The sequence below is a fragment of the Geotrypetes seraphini genome, chromosome 4 (genome assembly GCF_902459505.1).
Source record: "Geotrypetes seraphini chromosome 4, aGeoSer1.1, whole genome shotgun sequence".
Classification (NCBI taxonomy): domain Eukaryota; kingdom Metazoa; phylum Chordata; class Amphibia; order Gymnophiona; family Dermophiidae; genus Geotrypetes; species Geotrypetes seraphini.
The window spans coordinates 245297626-245315310 of record NC_047087.1 but is presented as its reverse complement, the minus strand read 5'-3'; the positions used below and the strand labels follow the sequence as shown (position 1 = coordinate 245315310).

The following is a 17685-nucleotide window of genomic DNA, read 5'->3' as shown; positions in this document are numbered from 1 at the left end:
TGAGAGGGGATATGATCGAAACATTCAAGGTACTGAAGGGGATAGACTTAGTAGATAAGGACAGGTTGTTCACCCTCTCCAAGGTAGGGAGAACGAGAGAGCACTCTCTAAAGTTGAAAGGGGATAGATTCCGTTCAAAAATAAGGAAGTTCTTCTTCACCCAGAGAGTGGTAGAAAACTGGAATGCTCTTCCGGATTCTGTCATAGGAGAAAACACCCTCCAGGGATTCAAGACAAAGTTAGACAAGTTCCTGCTGAACAAGGATGTACACTGGTAGGGCTAGTTTCAGTTAGGGTGCTGGTCTTTGACCAGAGGGCCGCCACATGAGCGGATTGCTGGGCATGATGGACCACTGGTCTGACCCAGCAGCGGCAATTCTTATGTTCTTAAGTTCTTATTTAAAAGGTCTACATCCTGATTATACTTAAACAAGTTACAAAATACAAACATAATTTTACTTAAAAGATACACAAAAGAAAACAATATAAAACATAATAAACAATATACAATAACATATCCATAATTCTTTATTTCTTTAGTCACTGCTTCTTAACCACTTAAACAACTTCTATAAAAAGAGATGTTTTAATAACTTTTTAAAACTCTAAATATTGTTATTCTCATTCGTCCAACCAAGTTATTACATAACTACTCCCCCACTGCTGAAATGGCCGCAGTCCTTGTACTAGCATGCTTCACTTGCTGTAACTCATCAATAGATAAACGCGCCCACTTTATAGAATTATCCCATCTACAGGACCAATCAAACCACAGAACCCGAGAATAGAACACCTCAAAAATGAACCCGATATTAGTTCTTAGATATTATGGTGATTAGGAGAAAAGGTTCCACCTCAAATCTACTCATATAACAATATAAATTAATTTTTAAATTTTTAGACCTCAGTATGGATTGCATAAGTCAAATAAACGGCAAGCGTTCAATACTTCAACCCATTCATGAGCATAAAACTCAATGCATCACACCATCATAGGATCTTCCCACGTGCATCATAATGTGAATAAGTGCAAACACACTCCAAATTAAATATAAGTGAAAATGAAACCCAATCTCACAAGCACGCAATCTCGCTGCACAGCCCTGAAAATAATTAAGACAATATAAGGACTTAACTTGTGATAAAAAGATGGCAGATTCCGCTAATTGTTCTGGTTTTAAATTTTTTTTGCTATCTTCAATTTGTTCATCTGCCCATATTTGAGAAGCAGCCACGGTTCTACTGAACTTCAGTTTTGGAAAGGACCCTTCGTCAGGAACCTCCTCAAGCTGCCAATGTAAGTTTCTCAACACTGAACTGAACAGGACCAGCTTTCTTTCATAGGCTCTGAGGCCAGTTACAGGAGTGGGGCTACCTTGAGGGGCAGGTCTCCTCTTCCCACTTTTAAACATTATTATTTGTGAAAATCAGCTGGTTAGTACCAAGTGGCCTAGGTTGGTCCTGTTAGAGACAGGATTCTGGGCTCAGTGGACCATTAGTATGATCCAGCAAGGCACTTTTTATGCTCTTATAGTCCTAGAGGTTCAAATCACTCCACCGTTATTTATTTTGCTCTGGTTATTAAACTGTTTACAAATATAACAATATACTTAGGCATTTAGAAGATAATTTGGATTTAATTTGTAAATTAAAACACTAATTCAAAATAAAATTGAAAAGTATAACAAAAAAGGCTCATTTTGTTTGATCAGTAAATGTATTCCTAAACCTCAGAATGTTGGCTATACTCTACAAGAATATAAATAAATCTGATCCTGCCTGTGCTTCCTTCACTTAAATGTAATTTCCTGTAGTGAAAAACTGTTTTTAATCATTCTGGCACATGTGTATTGTATTTGAGACAGACTGTGAGCTGGAAAAATGTAAGAATTCTTAAACATTAATGAATGATTCACTTTAGTTACAGACAGTGATGTAAAGAAATACGCTTTTGGAAGACTCATACCTTCAAATATCCACACATTTTCTGCAGTTCTTAGAGTACTCAAATTGACCTTGTTTGCTGACTTTAAAGCCTTGCTGTTTATTACCAAAGCTGTTAAGGTTGAATTAAGTTTGCAGGTTTAAATAACAAAGAACAATCAATCTACTAACTTTTAATAAGTAGCAAAATAAATGATTTGATTAAATCCTTTCTTACATATGGAGAGGAAATACATTCTGTTTTGTAATTCTACACAGAGTGGTTCATTGTCATGTTCATCATGTTATAAACATCAGATATTGTTCTTAAATTTATAATATTGATTTCTTTTTGTATTTCATTAAATGTATAAGGAATTTTAAAGGTATGGGCTTTATGCTGGTTGGGTTGAACATGGTCACATGTTGCTGCAGACCAACTACGGACCTGATAGATATGTTGCCCCTGCCTAAGTGAATTCTTGGTAGCCATTATGGGGCATATTCTATAAACAGCACCTTAAGTTAGTTGCAAGTTAGGCGCCCTACTGGCGTCTAACTTAATTGGCAAAGCTGTTAAAAAATGATTTAAAAATGATTTAAAAAATGTATATACCTTCATCACATCTATGGAAGTGCCTTAGAACCTCTAAGGTCAAAGTAGGTGTCGATAATGCCGGAACAAATGTAGGCGCCTCCATAAACATGATTCATGTCTAACATAGGCACCAGAAAATGTAGGCCTTCAAAACCCTGGCCTACATTTCCGGCACCTTTGTTTGAGGTAGCCGCAGTTCTACAAACAGCGCCGTTGTGTGATTGACATGCAATCAGTGACTGATTTTTAGGCATCCGCTGATATGGGAGCCGTTTGTAGAATCCAGCCCTACCCAGCTTCCTGTGACAGCTGCGAGCTGCTTTGGCAGACTGTGTAGCCCCAGTAGGATAATGCTAATGACTGGCTGATTTGCCAACAAAGGACATAAATTTAAATAATACATGGTCCTAACATGAAGATTTTTGTTTGTCCTTAACAGGAAATAATAGAAATTGTAAATCCAGCAGATATTCCTTTCCCAGCTCCTCTGGAAGAAGCCATAACATATGATATGTATTCAAGTTGTGTAGAATCAATCCCTGAAATACAGGAAATTGTGGTAAGACTAGTGCTTTAATTTAATTAGTTTTACTTATAGGGGTTTCAATGAGTGAACAACCTATAGGAAATCTTTCTGAGAATCCTTAGCATGTATCACTAGTGTCATAAATATAGTAATGCATGATAGAATTAGGGACCAGTTTTCAATAACCCTTGTTGCAGGGAAATATAAGAAAGCACTGTGCATGCATATGAAAAATTCAATTGTTCAATGTTGTGCATATCCCCAGACTGGATATACTGCCAAGAATCTGGCTAAAAGTATGTGCATTGTAAAATCTCTATGCCATTTTAGCAAGTCTGAGGGATGTGGCTTTCACCTAAGCCATTAACACTGGCTTTTACAAAGCTGTAGTAGAGGTTTCTACTGTGGACCAGCGAGGTAAATGCTCCGACACTCATAGAATTCCTATGAGCATCGGAACATTTACTTAACCATCCCACAGTAGAGACCTCTATCACGGCTTTGTAAAAGGAGCCCTAAACTAGGAAGTTAATGTTAAAAGGCTTATCACAATTTGCACATGTAAATTGTATCCAAGCAGAAAATGCAGTTTTAGAAAGATGGTGTTTTATATATAGATCTGCCCACTATGTTTATATTGCCACATGTATAAAAGAGGTATATTGGGAGCACGGTATAGACAGTACAGTGGTTTACACATATATAGAATGCATTTTGCAAAGCTTGTCAGTGTGCATATTGATACTTATAAACTTAGCCATTTACAGCTGCTATAAATTATATACAGATGCTGATCTTACTTGTCTGGTGGGACAGATCATGGTGTTGCTGACTAGAGGAGATCTGATTACCAGCCCTTGGCCTTTTATAACCATATTGGTCTGTCATTTACTATCAAATATGTCTCTGCTTGGTACCCTCTCCTTATTTCCCCTTGTACACTCCCTGCCCCTTCTCCCCTTAGAGCAGAATTGTTTTTTTGGTCAAAACATATGGTGGTTTCCAGATGTTTTGCGAGAGACAGAAGTGATGTGGTCAGTTCCAGACCCTCAGGCAAACGGTAAATCCTAATCCTACCAAGGACATCCTTCATTGACTAGGAGCAGCAGGTGCTGGAGCCCTTCCATGAGGAGTTCCTGTTGGGAGGGGGGGGTCAGTTAGCTGGTCATTTCTTAGCATATGAAGACTGCTTAATCATCTCTTAATCTCTGCATTCTCATCTAATTCTTATAGTCATCCTCCACACAAAACTCAGAAGCTGTATATTTCTCTCTGATATGACTCGCAGAGACTTGTCCTTGAGCATTATCTTCTGACAGATGACATTCTCATATGTGAGATGCTGTTAAGATGTCTCCTCAGCTCTCCACATATGCAGCATTTCCAATTGGCAAGGCACTTTTGCTCTCATTTCAGAACATATTACATTACATTATATTAGATATTTCTATTCCGCCATTACTTTGCCGTTCAAGGCGGATTACAAAAGAGTAATAAACGGAGGGTTACAATGGAAGATCAATTGGTGATTTATAGAGAAGTTAAGGAGTAGGACAGGTAGTATCTGTGGGACAAGAATAAGGTGGGAGGAAGGAAGATATTTGTGATGTTAAGACTGTTTCAGGGGTTTCTTGAAGAGTATAGTTTTTATTTCTTTTCTGAACATCTTGTAGTCTGGGGTGGTTATCAGTAGATTGGAGATTTGGTTATCTAGTTTTGCTGCTTGAGTGGCTAGGAGGCCATCGTATAGTTTTTTCAGTTTGACTTCTTTGATTGGAGGGTGTGTGAATGGGGTGTGTGTTTTTCTACGTCTGGAAGAGGTAATTTGGATGATGTGATTGTTCAAGTAGGTTGGGCAGTCTCCGTTTAAGGATTTAACTAGCATGCAGTAGAATTTAAATAGTATTCTTTCTTGAATTGGTAGCCAATGTGAATTGATGTATTCTTCTGAGAAATGACCTCTGTGTAGACTAGAGCACAGTTCTTCAACCGCCGGTCCGCGGACCGGTACCGGTCCGCGCAGGACCGGCAAGATTGACTCATTTGAACTTCCTGCCGGTCCGCGCAGGACCGGCAAGATCAGCATCGGAAGCGTGCGCTGGGCTGGAGAGATCTTGGGGAGCCTCCGACAGTGGCTTTCTCCCCTCTCTGCAGCTCTCCTTTACTTCCCAGCGCAGCGATTCACGAAGGCAGCCTCGGGGCTTTTGCTGAGTCGCGGCTGCCTCTGATGATGCAACTTCCTCTTTCCTCAGAGGCGGCGCGACACAACAAAGGACCCGAGGCTGCCTTCGTGAATCGCTGCGCTGGGAAGTAAGAAGAGCTGCTGGGAGGGGAGAAAACCACTATCAGTCTGGGAAGCTGCTGAGCAGGGGAAAAAAGGGACAGCTGCTACTGGAAAGGGAGAAGGAGAGATGCTTCTGGGAGGGGAGGAGGGAAAGGAATCTGGGAAGCTGCTGGGCCAGGAAAAAAAAGGGACAGCTGCTACTGGAGAGGGAGAAGGAGAAGAAGAAGAAGGAGAGATGCATCTGGGAGGGGAGGAGGGAAAGGAATCTGGGAAGCTGCTGGGCCAGGAAAAAAAAGGGACAGCTGCTACTGGAGAGGGAGACGGAGAGATGCTGCTGGGAGGGGAGGAAGGGAAGAGAGTTACTGCTGGACAGGAGGAGGAGGGAAGGGAGAATGAAAAAAGGAAGGAAACAGCTGGCAGAGAGATTAGAGGAGGGGAAGGGAAGACACAGGCATGAGAAAGTAGAGAGATTGATGATAGGAAGGGGTCAGCAGAAAAATAAGCAGAGGGACAACGATGATAGATCTGGTGTAGGAGAGATAAAAATGAAGAGAGCAGTGAAGCTGGAATGAATCATGTAAATAGGAGAGAGGGGCACAAGCTGGATGGAAAGGGGAGAGGGACATAGAAAGAAGACAGATACCATATGGAAGGGGGAGAGGACAGATAGTGGATGGAAGGGGCAGATGCTGGATTGAAGAGACAGAGAGGGCATACGCTGGAAGGAAGAGAGTGAAAAAAAGATTGAAAGCAGAAATCAGAGACGACAAAAGGTAGAAAAAAATAATTTTATTTCTATTTTGTGATTAGAATATATCAGATTTGAAATATATATCCTGCTAGAGCTGGTGTTAGACATAACTGGGGACTGCAAAACCCAGGCAGTGCTTCTTTAGCTTTCAGCTGGCTTAGGGCGCTCTCTGACCAGGGGGCAGTTGCCCTAGTTGCACTCCCCTAAAACTATTCCTGTCATGTGTTTCTTCAGTATTCTGTTAGCATGATATTTCTGTGTAGCATTCTGTAATAATTTGGCTTGTTCAGTTTTCTTGATAGTAGAGGGGATATATGTGAAGGGGAGGGGAGACAGGGGTTTTGTTGATCCTTGCTCTGAATTATTTGTATTTATAAAATGACAATTCTACAGAATATTGTTTCTTTTTATACTTTAATAAAATACATTCAATATAAAATCATAACTGAGGCTTGTGTGGATGGGATCAGATGATTTGTGGGGACCGAGCTCGCGGAGATGGGGCGGAAACGGGATTTTTAAATTTTAGTCCTAGTAGTTTGCCGATCCACAAAATAATTATTTTTTTTCTGCCGGTCCACGGGTGTAAAAAGGTTGAAGAACACTGGACTAGAGTGTTGTCAGCTGCACACACTTACATTTTCAGGGCCTTTCATGCTCTAGTCTATACTATAACCATACAGAATATACAGTAGTTTAACAGCTTGAGTGTAGGAGTATCTGCATTGGCCAGTATAATATATGCCAACCAATCACAATTCACACTGGTCCATAAAGTCTGTTCCAGTGCAATAGGTGAAACATTCTAGACAAGTGGGTAGTGTCTCCATGGTCGTGTGCCATCTGCAGAAGTAATCCGGTTCCGATTTTTCTCTGTGCCTCTTCTGTACTTCACTGAGCTCCTTAGCTCCACCTACAGTATATCAGTTCTAGAGCCCAATACTGCAATAGAAAAAGCTAGATCCAGGCTCAATCCCCAGCCCACAGCATCACAGTACCCATGGTCTCCATTTCATTTCAGGAACGGAAGGGCGAGACCAGAGCTTTCCACATGCAACAGGCAACGGAAGACGCATTGTAGATGCGTCCCCTGCCACCCAGAAACTCACCTATGGCTGACTTGGCCCAATGCCCGCTTCCTCCCCCTTCCGACAGTTCAGACGACCACAGCCTCCAGCTGTTCTCGGCACCGATCGCGTAGAGGGGAAATAGCAGCCAGCAAACCTAGCCGAGAAATGGCAGCACTGTAGCTACCACTCATGTGTACACCGCAGGCCAGCGAGCAGAGAAGGGGTACTGCTGGACAGGGGGGAGGTAAAAGGAAAGTAGAAGGGGTGCTTCTGAACAAGGGGAGCAGGGAAGGGGTGCTGCTGGACAGGGGGAGTAGGGAAAGGGTGCTGCTGGACAGGGGGAAAGTAAAAGGAAGGGAGAAGGGCTACTCCTGGACAGGGGAGCAGGGAAGGGGTGCTGCTAGACAAGGGGGCGCAGGTAAGGGCTACTGCTGGACAGGGGGGAGGTAAAAGTAAACCAGACAGGGGGAAAGAGACAGAAAGAAAGAGAAAGAAATGCCTAAGTCTATACATCTATTCTAGGAACCCATTAATGTAACGGGCTAAACAACTAGTAGATTAATAAATGTTTTATGGGAGTTTTTTGGCCAGCGATTATAAGCGGTGGTCCTTGTTTGCATGTGGATAAAGGTGAGCCGGTTGATATATTGTATCTAGATTTTCGGAAAGCTTTTGATAAAGTTCCTCACGAGAGGCTCCTGAGAAAATTAAAGTGTCATGGGCTAGGTGGTAAAGTTCAGTTGTGGATTAGGAATTGGTTATCGGATAGAAAACAGAGGGTAGGGTTAAATGGTCTTTTTTCTCAATGGAGGAGAGTAAACAGTGGAGTGCCGCAGGGGTCTGTACTGGGACCAGTGCTATTTAACTTATTTATAAAAGGATCTGGAAATTGGAACAACAAGTGAGGTGATTAAATTTGCAGATGACACTAAACTGTTCAAAGTTGTTAAAACACATGCGGATTGTGAAAAATTGCAGACAGGCCTTAGGCAATTGGAAGACTGGGTGTCCAAATGGCAGATGAAATTTAATGTGGATTTCCAGATCAATCTGTAAAGCCTTTTCATCAGTCTGCATGCTTAAGAACATAAGAATTGCCGCTGCTTGGTCAGAGCAGTGGTCCATCATGCCCAGCAGTCCACTCACATGGCCTTGGAGAAGGTGAACAACCTGTCCTTATCTACTAAGTCTATTCCCTTCAGTACCTTGAATGTTTCAATCATGTACCTTCTCAATCTCCTTTGTTTGAGGGAGAAAAGGCCCAGTTTCTCTAATCTTTCACTGTACGGCAACTCCTCCAGCCCCTTAACCATTTTAGTTGCTTTTCTCTGGACCCTTTCGAGTACTTCATTCAGTACTCAGGTGAGGGCGCACTGTGGCCCGGTACAATGGCATGATAACCTTCTCCAATCTGTTCGTGATCCCCTTCTTTATCATTCCTAGCATTCTGTTCACCCTTTTTGCCACCACAGCGCATTGTGCCAATGGCTTCATCGACTTGTCGATCAGAACTTCCAAGTTTCTTTCCTGGGAGGTCTCTCCAAGTACTGCCCCGAACATCCTGTATTCATGCATGAGATTTTTGTTGCCTAGATGCATCACTTTTCACTTATCCACGTTGAACCTCATTTGCCATGTCAATGCCCATTTCTCCAGCTTCATTATGTCACGTTGCAGATCTTCGCAATCCCCCTGTGTCTTCACTACTCTGAATAACTTTGTGTCATCCGCAAATTTAATCACCTCACTCGTCGTACAAATGTCCAGATCGTTTATAAAGATGTTGAAGAGCACGGGTCCAAGCACCGAGCCCTGCGGCATCCCACTGGCGACGCTCTTCCAGTCCGAATATTGTCCATTTACCCCACTCTGTTTCTTATGCTCCAGCCAGTTTTTAATCCACTTGAGTATTTCACCCTCGATTCCATGGCTCGCAATTTTCCAAAGTAGTCATTCATGCAGAACCTTGTTCAACGCCTTCTGAAAATCCAGATATACAGTGCTGACCGGGTCGCCCTTGTCTATCTGCCTGTTTACTCCCTCAAAGAAGTGCAGCAAGTTTGTCAAACAGATCTGCCTTTGCTGAAACTGTGCTGGCTGGTCCTCATCAGACCATGTCCATCAAGGTGATCAATGATGCTGTCCTTTATTAGTGCCTCTACCATCTTTCTCGGTACCGAGGTCAGACTCACCGGTCTGTAGTTTCCCAGATCTCCCCTCAAACCTTTTTTGAAAATCGGCGTAACATTCGCCACATTCCAGTCTTCCAGAATCTTTCCTGATTTGATCGACAGATTGGCTATTAGTTGAAGCAGTTCAGCTATAGTCCCTTTCAGTTCCTTGGTAACCCTCTGATGGATGCCATCCGGTCCCGGGGGTTTATCGTTTTTGATCCTATCGATCTGCCTGCATACCTCTTCTAGACTGACCGTCAACCTTGTTTCCGGCAACCCTTTTTCCCGTCTTCGTTTCCAGCATATAGTCTGATCGGTTCCTGTATGCTGTGTATATCCTCTTTGGTAAATACAGATGCAAAAAATGTGTTCAGTTTGTCTGCGATTGCTTTGTCCTCCATTAGCACGCCCTTTATTCCATGGTCATCCAACAGTCCCACCGCTTCCTTCACGGGTCGTTTCCCTTTAATGTATTGAAAGAATGGCTTGAAGTTTTTCACCTCCTTGGCTATTTTTCCTCGTAGTCTCTTTTGGCCCCTTTTACCGACTTATGGCACCTGCGTTGATGCTGTTTGTGCTTATTCCAGTTTTCGGTCATTCTTGACCTTTTCCATTCCTTAAACGAAGTTTTCTTGTCTCTGATTGCTTCTTTCACCTCTACAGTGAGTCATGCCGGTTCCTTGTTCTTTTCTCTCTTGGATCCCTTGTTGATACACGGTATATATAGATTTTGCGCCTCGGTGACTGTGTCCTTAAAAAAGGACCAAGCTTGCTCTAGCGTTTTTACAGTCTCCTGTTTCCATCCAAGCACATTCTTCTAGATGTTTGGTTTCCTCATGGATGAAGCTAGAACTGTTTCCCCTGAGGAGATTTGCACGGCGGCAATGTGGTCCTCTGTATACCCATTTGCGCTGTTTGCAGAATACATGTGACAGCAAGACAGGACTCTGCCTTTGGGGTCCTCAGTCTTAAGGGTCAGTGCAGTCAGCCTGTCCTGGCTTTTTGGGGACTGCTTTTATACGCCCACTTGTCTAGAATGTCTTACCTATTGCACTGGAATAAGAGATTATGTACTTACCCTGATAAGCTCTTTTCCATCAGATAGGTGTGATATTTTAGACTCCCACCCTGTCCTTCCTGTGCCTATTATCTCATTTTGTTTGATGCATCTCCAAGTTCTGCCTTGGATAACACCCCTTGGGGGCTAGGGAGTATAGTGTATCTATGTTCCTCTTTAGGCGGGAGTAGTTTCTGAGTTCCCTTGAGGTTTTGCCAGCTGTTTGCAGCTGATATTCTGATGTTACTCCTTTGAGCAGAACAGTTATTTATGATCTTGATTGGTCTGGGTGTCTCTATTTCACGATGATTTGGTGGCTCTTAGTGCTTGGGTACTAACTGTAGGTGGAGCTAAGGAGCTCAGTGAAGTACAGAAGAGGCACAGAGAAAAATCCAAACTGGATTCCTTATGCAAATGAAACGCAGCCATGGGGACACTACCCACTTGTGTAAAAAGGCTCACCTATCTACTGGAAAAGATCTTACCAGGGCAAGTACATTATCTTTTTTTTTAAAGGTGAGAATCCATCCTGACTTTCACTTGAAACCCTGGAGCCCCTGCAAGTCTGGAGGGGTTTCCTTCGGCAGAAATCGCTGAATTAGAGCCTCCTGTGGGAATGATTCTGCAGTAGGATTATTGGGGCAAAGTAGCAAATCAGTGGATCAGTCTGATATTTTCATCAGCAAGAAAATGCCTGAGGTGGTATTAGAGAGCATATGGCATGCTCTCCAGAAACTTGATATGAAGGTGAACACTTTAACCAAAGAAATATCTTCTCTTGTAAGTAAGATTGATACTTTATCAGAAACCTTGGCAGGGACAAAATATGAATTTACCACACAACTGACATCGTTAAAAGAAGAAATGAGAACTTTAAAAGATGTTTCAACATCTATACTTAAAGATACTCAAGTACTTAATAAGAAGATTAAAATGTTAGAGAATTATAATAGAAGATTGAATTTTTGTTTCTTGATCTTTCCAAAATCTTCTGGGATTTCTCCTTTAGATGCTTTAAGAAATATTTGATTGAAATGTTAAAATTTCCCTCAAAATATACCTCTGGTGAATAAAATATAATATATTCCTTCAAAGACGATAGGAGATTTCCTAGAAACTAATGAGCAAGTATTGAGGAATCAAGTGGGACCGCAGAAGACAAACATGTATAGGGATGGAGGAGTAATAGACTGATTGATTTTCAGAGGGTTGTGTTCATGCTGAGCTAGCTAAAATAAAGGTAGACAAAGCAATGGGGCCAGATGGTATACATTCTAAGGTGCTGAAGGAACTTAGGGAAGTTCTGGTAGCTTCGCTGACTGACCTTTTCAACGAATCTCTAGAGTCAGGAGTGGTACCGGAAGACTGGCGAAGGGCGGATGTGGTCCCTCTCCACAAAAGTGGAAGTAGGGAATAAATATGGAATTACAGGCTGGTAAGTCTGACTTCTGTGATAATCAAATTAATGGAAACACTTTTAAAACAGAGAATGGTCAAGTTTCTGGATTACAGGACCGGAGGCAACATGGATTCACTAGAGGTAGGTCTTGTCAGACAAATCTGATCAATTTCTTTGACTGGGTGACCAGAGAATTGTATAGAGGATATGTGCTAGATATGGTGTATTTAGATTTTAGCAAAACCTTTGACAGTGTTCCACACAGACGTCTAATAAATAAACTGAGTGCCCTCGGGATGGGTCCCAAAGTGAAGGACTGGGTCAAGAACTGGTTGAGTGGAAGGCAACAGGGGGTAGTGATCAATGGAGATCGCTCTGAGGAAAGGGATGTTACCAATGGTGTGCCTCAAGATTCTGTTCTTGGGCCTATTTTTAACATTTTTATAAACGATATTGCTGAAGGGTTGTCGGGTAAGATTTGCCTCTTTGCAGATGATACAAAAATCTGCAATAGAGAAGACATGCTGGACGGTGTGAATAACTTGAAGAAAGACCTGGCAAAGCTTGAAGAATGGTCTGAAATTTGGCAGCTAAGAAATGCAAGATCATGCATTTAGGCTGCAAAAACCCGAGGGAACAGTATAGTTTAGAGTGTGAAGAATTTATGTGCATGACAGAAGAACGGGACTTGGGTATGATTGTATGTGATAATTTTAAGGTAGCCAGACAGGTTGAAAAGGTGATGGTGAATGCTAGAAGAATGCTAGGGTGCATAAGGAGAGGTAAGGCCAGTAGGAAAATGGAGGTATTGATACCCCTGTGTAAGACACTGGTGAAACCTCATTTAGAATATTGTGTGAAATTCTGGAGACCATACCTTCAAAAAGATATAAAAAGATGGAGTTGGTCCAGAGAAAAGCTACTGAAATGGTGTGTGGTCTTTGTCATAAGGTATATGGGAACAGACTTAAAGATCTCAATATGTATACTTTGGAGGAAAGTCGGGAGGGGAAGATATGATAGAGACGTTTAAATACCTACGTGGCGTAAATGCACTTGAGTCGAGTCTCTATCATTTGAAAGGAAGCTCTGGAATAAGATGGCATAGGATGAAGTTAAGAGGTGATAAACTCAGGAGTAATCTAAGAAAAACTTTTTTTACAGAAAGGGTAGTAGATGCATGGAAAGTCTCCCGGAAGAGGTGATGGAAACGGAGACTGTGTCTGAATTCAAGAAAGCATAGGATAGGCACATGGGATCTCTTAGATAGAGGAAGAAATAATGGTTAATGCGGATGGGCAGACTGGATGGGCCATTTGGCCTTTATCTGCCATCATGTTTCTATATTTCTATGAACAGTTTGCCAGATAAGCAAGTTGATGAGTAAGTACAAGAATCTTCAGCTTGATATGATAAAATGGCATGAATTGGCAAAACATGATCAATTTTTTTTATCCTATGAAATGTCTGACTGCCTAAAAAGAGAGCCTTTAACTATTTTTAAAGGATAAAAAAATCATACACGTTTCACAGTCCATGCTTTGATGCATTCTGAATCAGTGATGCCGTCACCAAAAAGATTTTATCCCTTGTACATGGACAATTTAGAAAGAACATCCAAGTAAGAACTGGGACATTCTTCTCATAAAATCCAAAAGAAATCCAGCTCCCAGTTTTTGAACAGGAAAGACATTGAGGTTCCCTATTCGAAAAGATGTGAGAAGGATGTTAATCCTAAACAACCATTTTCGAACTGAAATGTTTAAAATTTTAATTAGAAACATGTAGAAAATCAGGTACAGGGATGGATGTCTGGCAGTATTCTTATGAAAATGTCAGCCTAGTGGTTAGTGCAGAAACTGTAAATGTGATCCCTTCAGAAACAAAAAAAATGCATGCTGTATCTGAATGTGCATTACTTCAATAGACTTCAGGCTTGCAGGTGCCTTATGTCTTTAGGTAAAGTATTTTTGCTCCTAGAGGAAGCCCCAGGAAAAAAAAAAAAAAAGTTTACGGGATTTGAACTTGTGTCCTTTGATTCACAGTCCACTGCACTAACCACTAGGCCAGTGATTCCCAACCCTGTCCTGGAGGAACACCAGGCCAATCGGGTTTTCAGGCTAGCCCTAATGAATATGCATGAGAGAGATTTGCATATGATGGAAGTGATAGGCATGCAAATTTGCTTCATGCATATTCATTAGGGCTAGCCTGAAAACCCAATTGGCCTGGTGTTCCTCCAGGACAGGGTTGGGAACCACTGCACTAGGCTACTCTTCTGACTTGTTTGCTGCTTTGTTCAGAATATCTATAATACCTGCAGCTGGCATAGAACCTGGTTTCCTTGCCAGTCTCATTTTCAGGGAAGAGGACAGCAACCACTGGGAGATTAATGAAAGGTCATGCCAGTGGTCAACTGGATGTGATTGAAAGAAGTTTAGATAAAAACATCCTTCTTTTTAGATATGGACGTTTCTTTGCATTTGAAAATTGCTGTTGGATGTCCTACTTTTGTGCCTTCTGTAGTCCTGCTGAAAACACACCCACAGCACACACCCTTGCTATTTAAATGAACTGCAGTGTGAAATGTCCAAATTCTGACTTTCCAAAATCAGGATTTGGACATTTTTAGCAGATGGATGCCTCAGTATACCTTAAAAAAAAAAAAAGTCTCTCTACTTTGAAAATGAGCACCTTAGGTTTTACTACTTTCAATGATGGAATAGAAAATCCATTTCTATGCCTTCCTGGATCTCCCCCAACACCTGCAGAGATAGCTCTCACCCCCCCCCCCCCACCCCCGTCACTCTTGCTATAGGAACTGCCTCTAGAAAAATGGCACCCACAGACCTGTAGCTGAAGTCTTGTGGTATTAAGGATCAGGCTGCAAAGTAAGGGAATGCACCCAATTTGAAGTCTGACATGCATGCCTTGGGAAGAGATCCGACGGTCACTGATCTCTTGCCCTTGCGGGGAAATCTGGCCTTTCCTCCGGGAAAGGAATCAAGAGAATATCTGTCCTGGAGAGCGAAAGGAGTTACAAGTTTAGAACATATTTTGGGGGACGATGGGGAGCTGTGCAGATTTACTAGCTAAGGTGGGGGAGACCTGGGTAGCGCAGTTTGCATGTCATCAAGTAAAACACTATGTGAGATCCCTCAACAGAGCACAATTGAGTTTGCACTTGGGGCCAGGCCGCGGGAGTTGTTTGCTCGAGAAAAAGGGGACGTCTCTTACGGTCTCTAGCATTTATGCTAGTTTGCAAGATTTACAACCTGTGAGGGACTACCAGAGCATCAAGGTTAAATGGGAAAAGGAATTGCAGATTAATCTGGGACATTGGGATGTAGCCCGTACTTTGAGGGCGACGCCTGGGGTGACCCCGTGTGCTTGATTGCGGGAAACGTATTATAGGGTATCCTTACATGCTTAATACACTCATACACAGATGTTTTATAGTGGAGGTCTTCCTAAACCACTATGTCATAAATATAGGACGGAGGGATCATACTTTGGGACATGCCTTTTGGTTCTGCCCCATTATTCAGCGCTTCTGGAGGCATATAATCTCTTATATGTCAGGGTTAATTGGGAGAGTCTTACACAGTACCCCGGACCACTTTGTCTTGGATTTGGCAGAGGCTTTTGGCCATTTACCTAGGGGGCATCGAGCTTTGTGTAGGAAGATGAGTTTACTGGCCAGGAAATGTATTCTTCAGTGCTGGACGGTTCCGGACCCTCCGGCATATTGGCATTGGCGGAACCAATTGCATCAGTTGGTCATTTGGGAGGCGCGAGATGCCGGAGAGTCTAGGAAATGAAAGATGTTGTTTTTGAATATATGGGAGCCTTATCTGCAAGGCTTACATCCTAAGGGTCGCAGTGCGGTTTTAAGATGGGTGTACTAATTTGTTAGTTAGTTGGGTTGGGAGAGTAATGGCGAGTACTGGTGGGGCGGGGTGGAGAGTATCATTGGGGGGAAGGAGAGAAGGGGTTTGAGGAGGGGAAATGGGGTGTATTGAAGGTTCTGGCAATTAGTCAAAGATAGGATAAGTGGCTCAGGTGGGGGGAAGGGGTGGTGTGACATTTTTAGGGTTCATAAGAGTACAGGGCTTTGGGTACCTTTCCACCCTCATTAATCTCACTTACCCTATGTAGAGAAGGAAGGGGAAGGAGTTTGGTTGATGTTACTCTTTTATTGTATATGCTTGTTCTATTATTGTATATGATGCATTATTATTTGTGCTGTGCATCTTTGGGGTGCGTTGGTGTTGTATTTGCTGTGTTTGCATCAATAAAAATTGTTTGAACCTAATGATGGTAGCTGAAGTCTCCCATTAGGGACATATGGATACAGGTTTTTGGTTTTGTGTTTTTTTGTTTTTTCAGGAGTCACTGGGGCAGGAGGGACAAGGGATGGTTGCTGCACACTGTTCACCAGTAGGTGTCAGCAGGGACCACAGGGATGCGTTTCAAATTGAGCAAGGATCAGAGATTGGGAATGGTGGGGTGTTTCAATTAGAGCAGGGATCGGGTTGGGGGAGATTGCGTTTTATTTATTTATTTTTAAGCATTAGGGATTGGGAGGATACTTTTTAAACATTTGCTGATCCCATTAAAAGATAGTGGGCCTGAGTCGGAACCCACTATTTCTGTGTTTCTACTGCTGGGAATATGCAATATCCCCAGCGGCAGCAACAGAAAAGAATTTACCACAGGATTCACTGGATTAAAATTATAATTGAATCCTTTTATCTACTTGCAAAACTAACATTTTAGAGGACACAGATGGAAGTTAAGGCAGTCATTATTATACCACAAACAGATCTGGTAAAGTGTTAGGGTGCTGAACAGAAATGATGCAATAACAGAAAAATGAATTTCAGTATTTGATTAAAATAGGAAGACAGCTTTCAGCAAAATGAGTCCATATCCCTCCTTATCTCCTGTACTTATACTAGTTTCTGTTTAGGACAAGCAGAGTATTAGCTTGAGCTTGTTTCCATAACAATAGTATTTAAAGATTACTGACCACTGTCATGGAAACAACCTTATTTGAAGACAAAAGTGCTTTCTATTTTTAAGATATTATCTCTCTTTAGGCTAATGACTAACCACTGAAATCCAAGAGTTTAATATATGCTGAATTGCTTTCAGATTCTTGATTTTGATAATGAGAAGCACATGCTATAGTTTAACTATATTATATTAATAGCTTGTCGTGAATAAGATTGTTGTAGGGCAAAACAACTTTAACCTCAGCATAAATATGGGTGTGGAATTTCAATGCTCTGCATAATAATCTGCTAGTGGATGTTGCCTGGAAATCAACATCCACTAGCAGATTAATTTCAAGGTCTTAACAATAAATAAAGAAAATTCAGAGTTGTGATGGCTGCTAGAGAGCTTGAACAACAGCCAGAAGGGCTGGATCTTTTGTGGGCAAACATTCTAATTTGTCAGTGCTAAAGAAAATTATGATCACTGACAAAAGTTGCTTCAATTTTTTTGTGCCCCAACAGGATGAGGTTCAAGATATAAAGCAGAAAGATATCCCTTTATCAGCTCCTCATGTGGAAAGCATACCACAGGATATTAAGATATCAGGTGTTAAGTCAAAGCATCGAAAACGTTCACCTACCAGGCAGAAAACTGAGGTAAGAGCTTTGTTATTTTTCTGATAATCGCTTCAATATATATTTATTTTATTTATTGGAATTTATTAACTGCCTTTATAAAGAGGTTCATCCAGAGTGATGTACATCAGACATAATTTAATATAAAACTTGCACTGTTGTAACAGCAAGGAATGATGAAAATTACCAAATATATACAAATACAATAAATTTAAAAGCAGTAAATTCAAACCAAATAATAGGACGGCCATGCGACAATATAAAAAT

At 41.7% G+C, this 17685-nt stretch overlaps 1 protein-coding gene across 1 annotated transcript in view; it reads left to right on the top strand.

Moving 5' to 3' along the window:
* CABCOCO1 (ciliary associated calcium binding coiled-coil 1) overlaps positions 1–17685 on the top strand; it is a 166397-nt gene that overhangs the window by 110728 nt on the left and 37984 nt on the right. Inside the window, exons 6-7 of the mRNA XM_033942110.1 lie at positions 2961–3080; positions 17305–17439. Of these exons, the coding sequence (XP_033798001.1) occupies positions 2961–3080; positions 17305–17439 (255 nt within the window). The remainder of the gene's footprint in view (positions 1–2960; positions 3081–17304; positions 17440–17685) is intronic.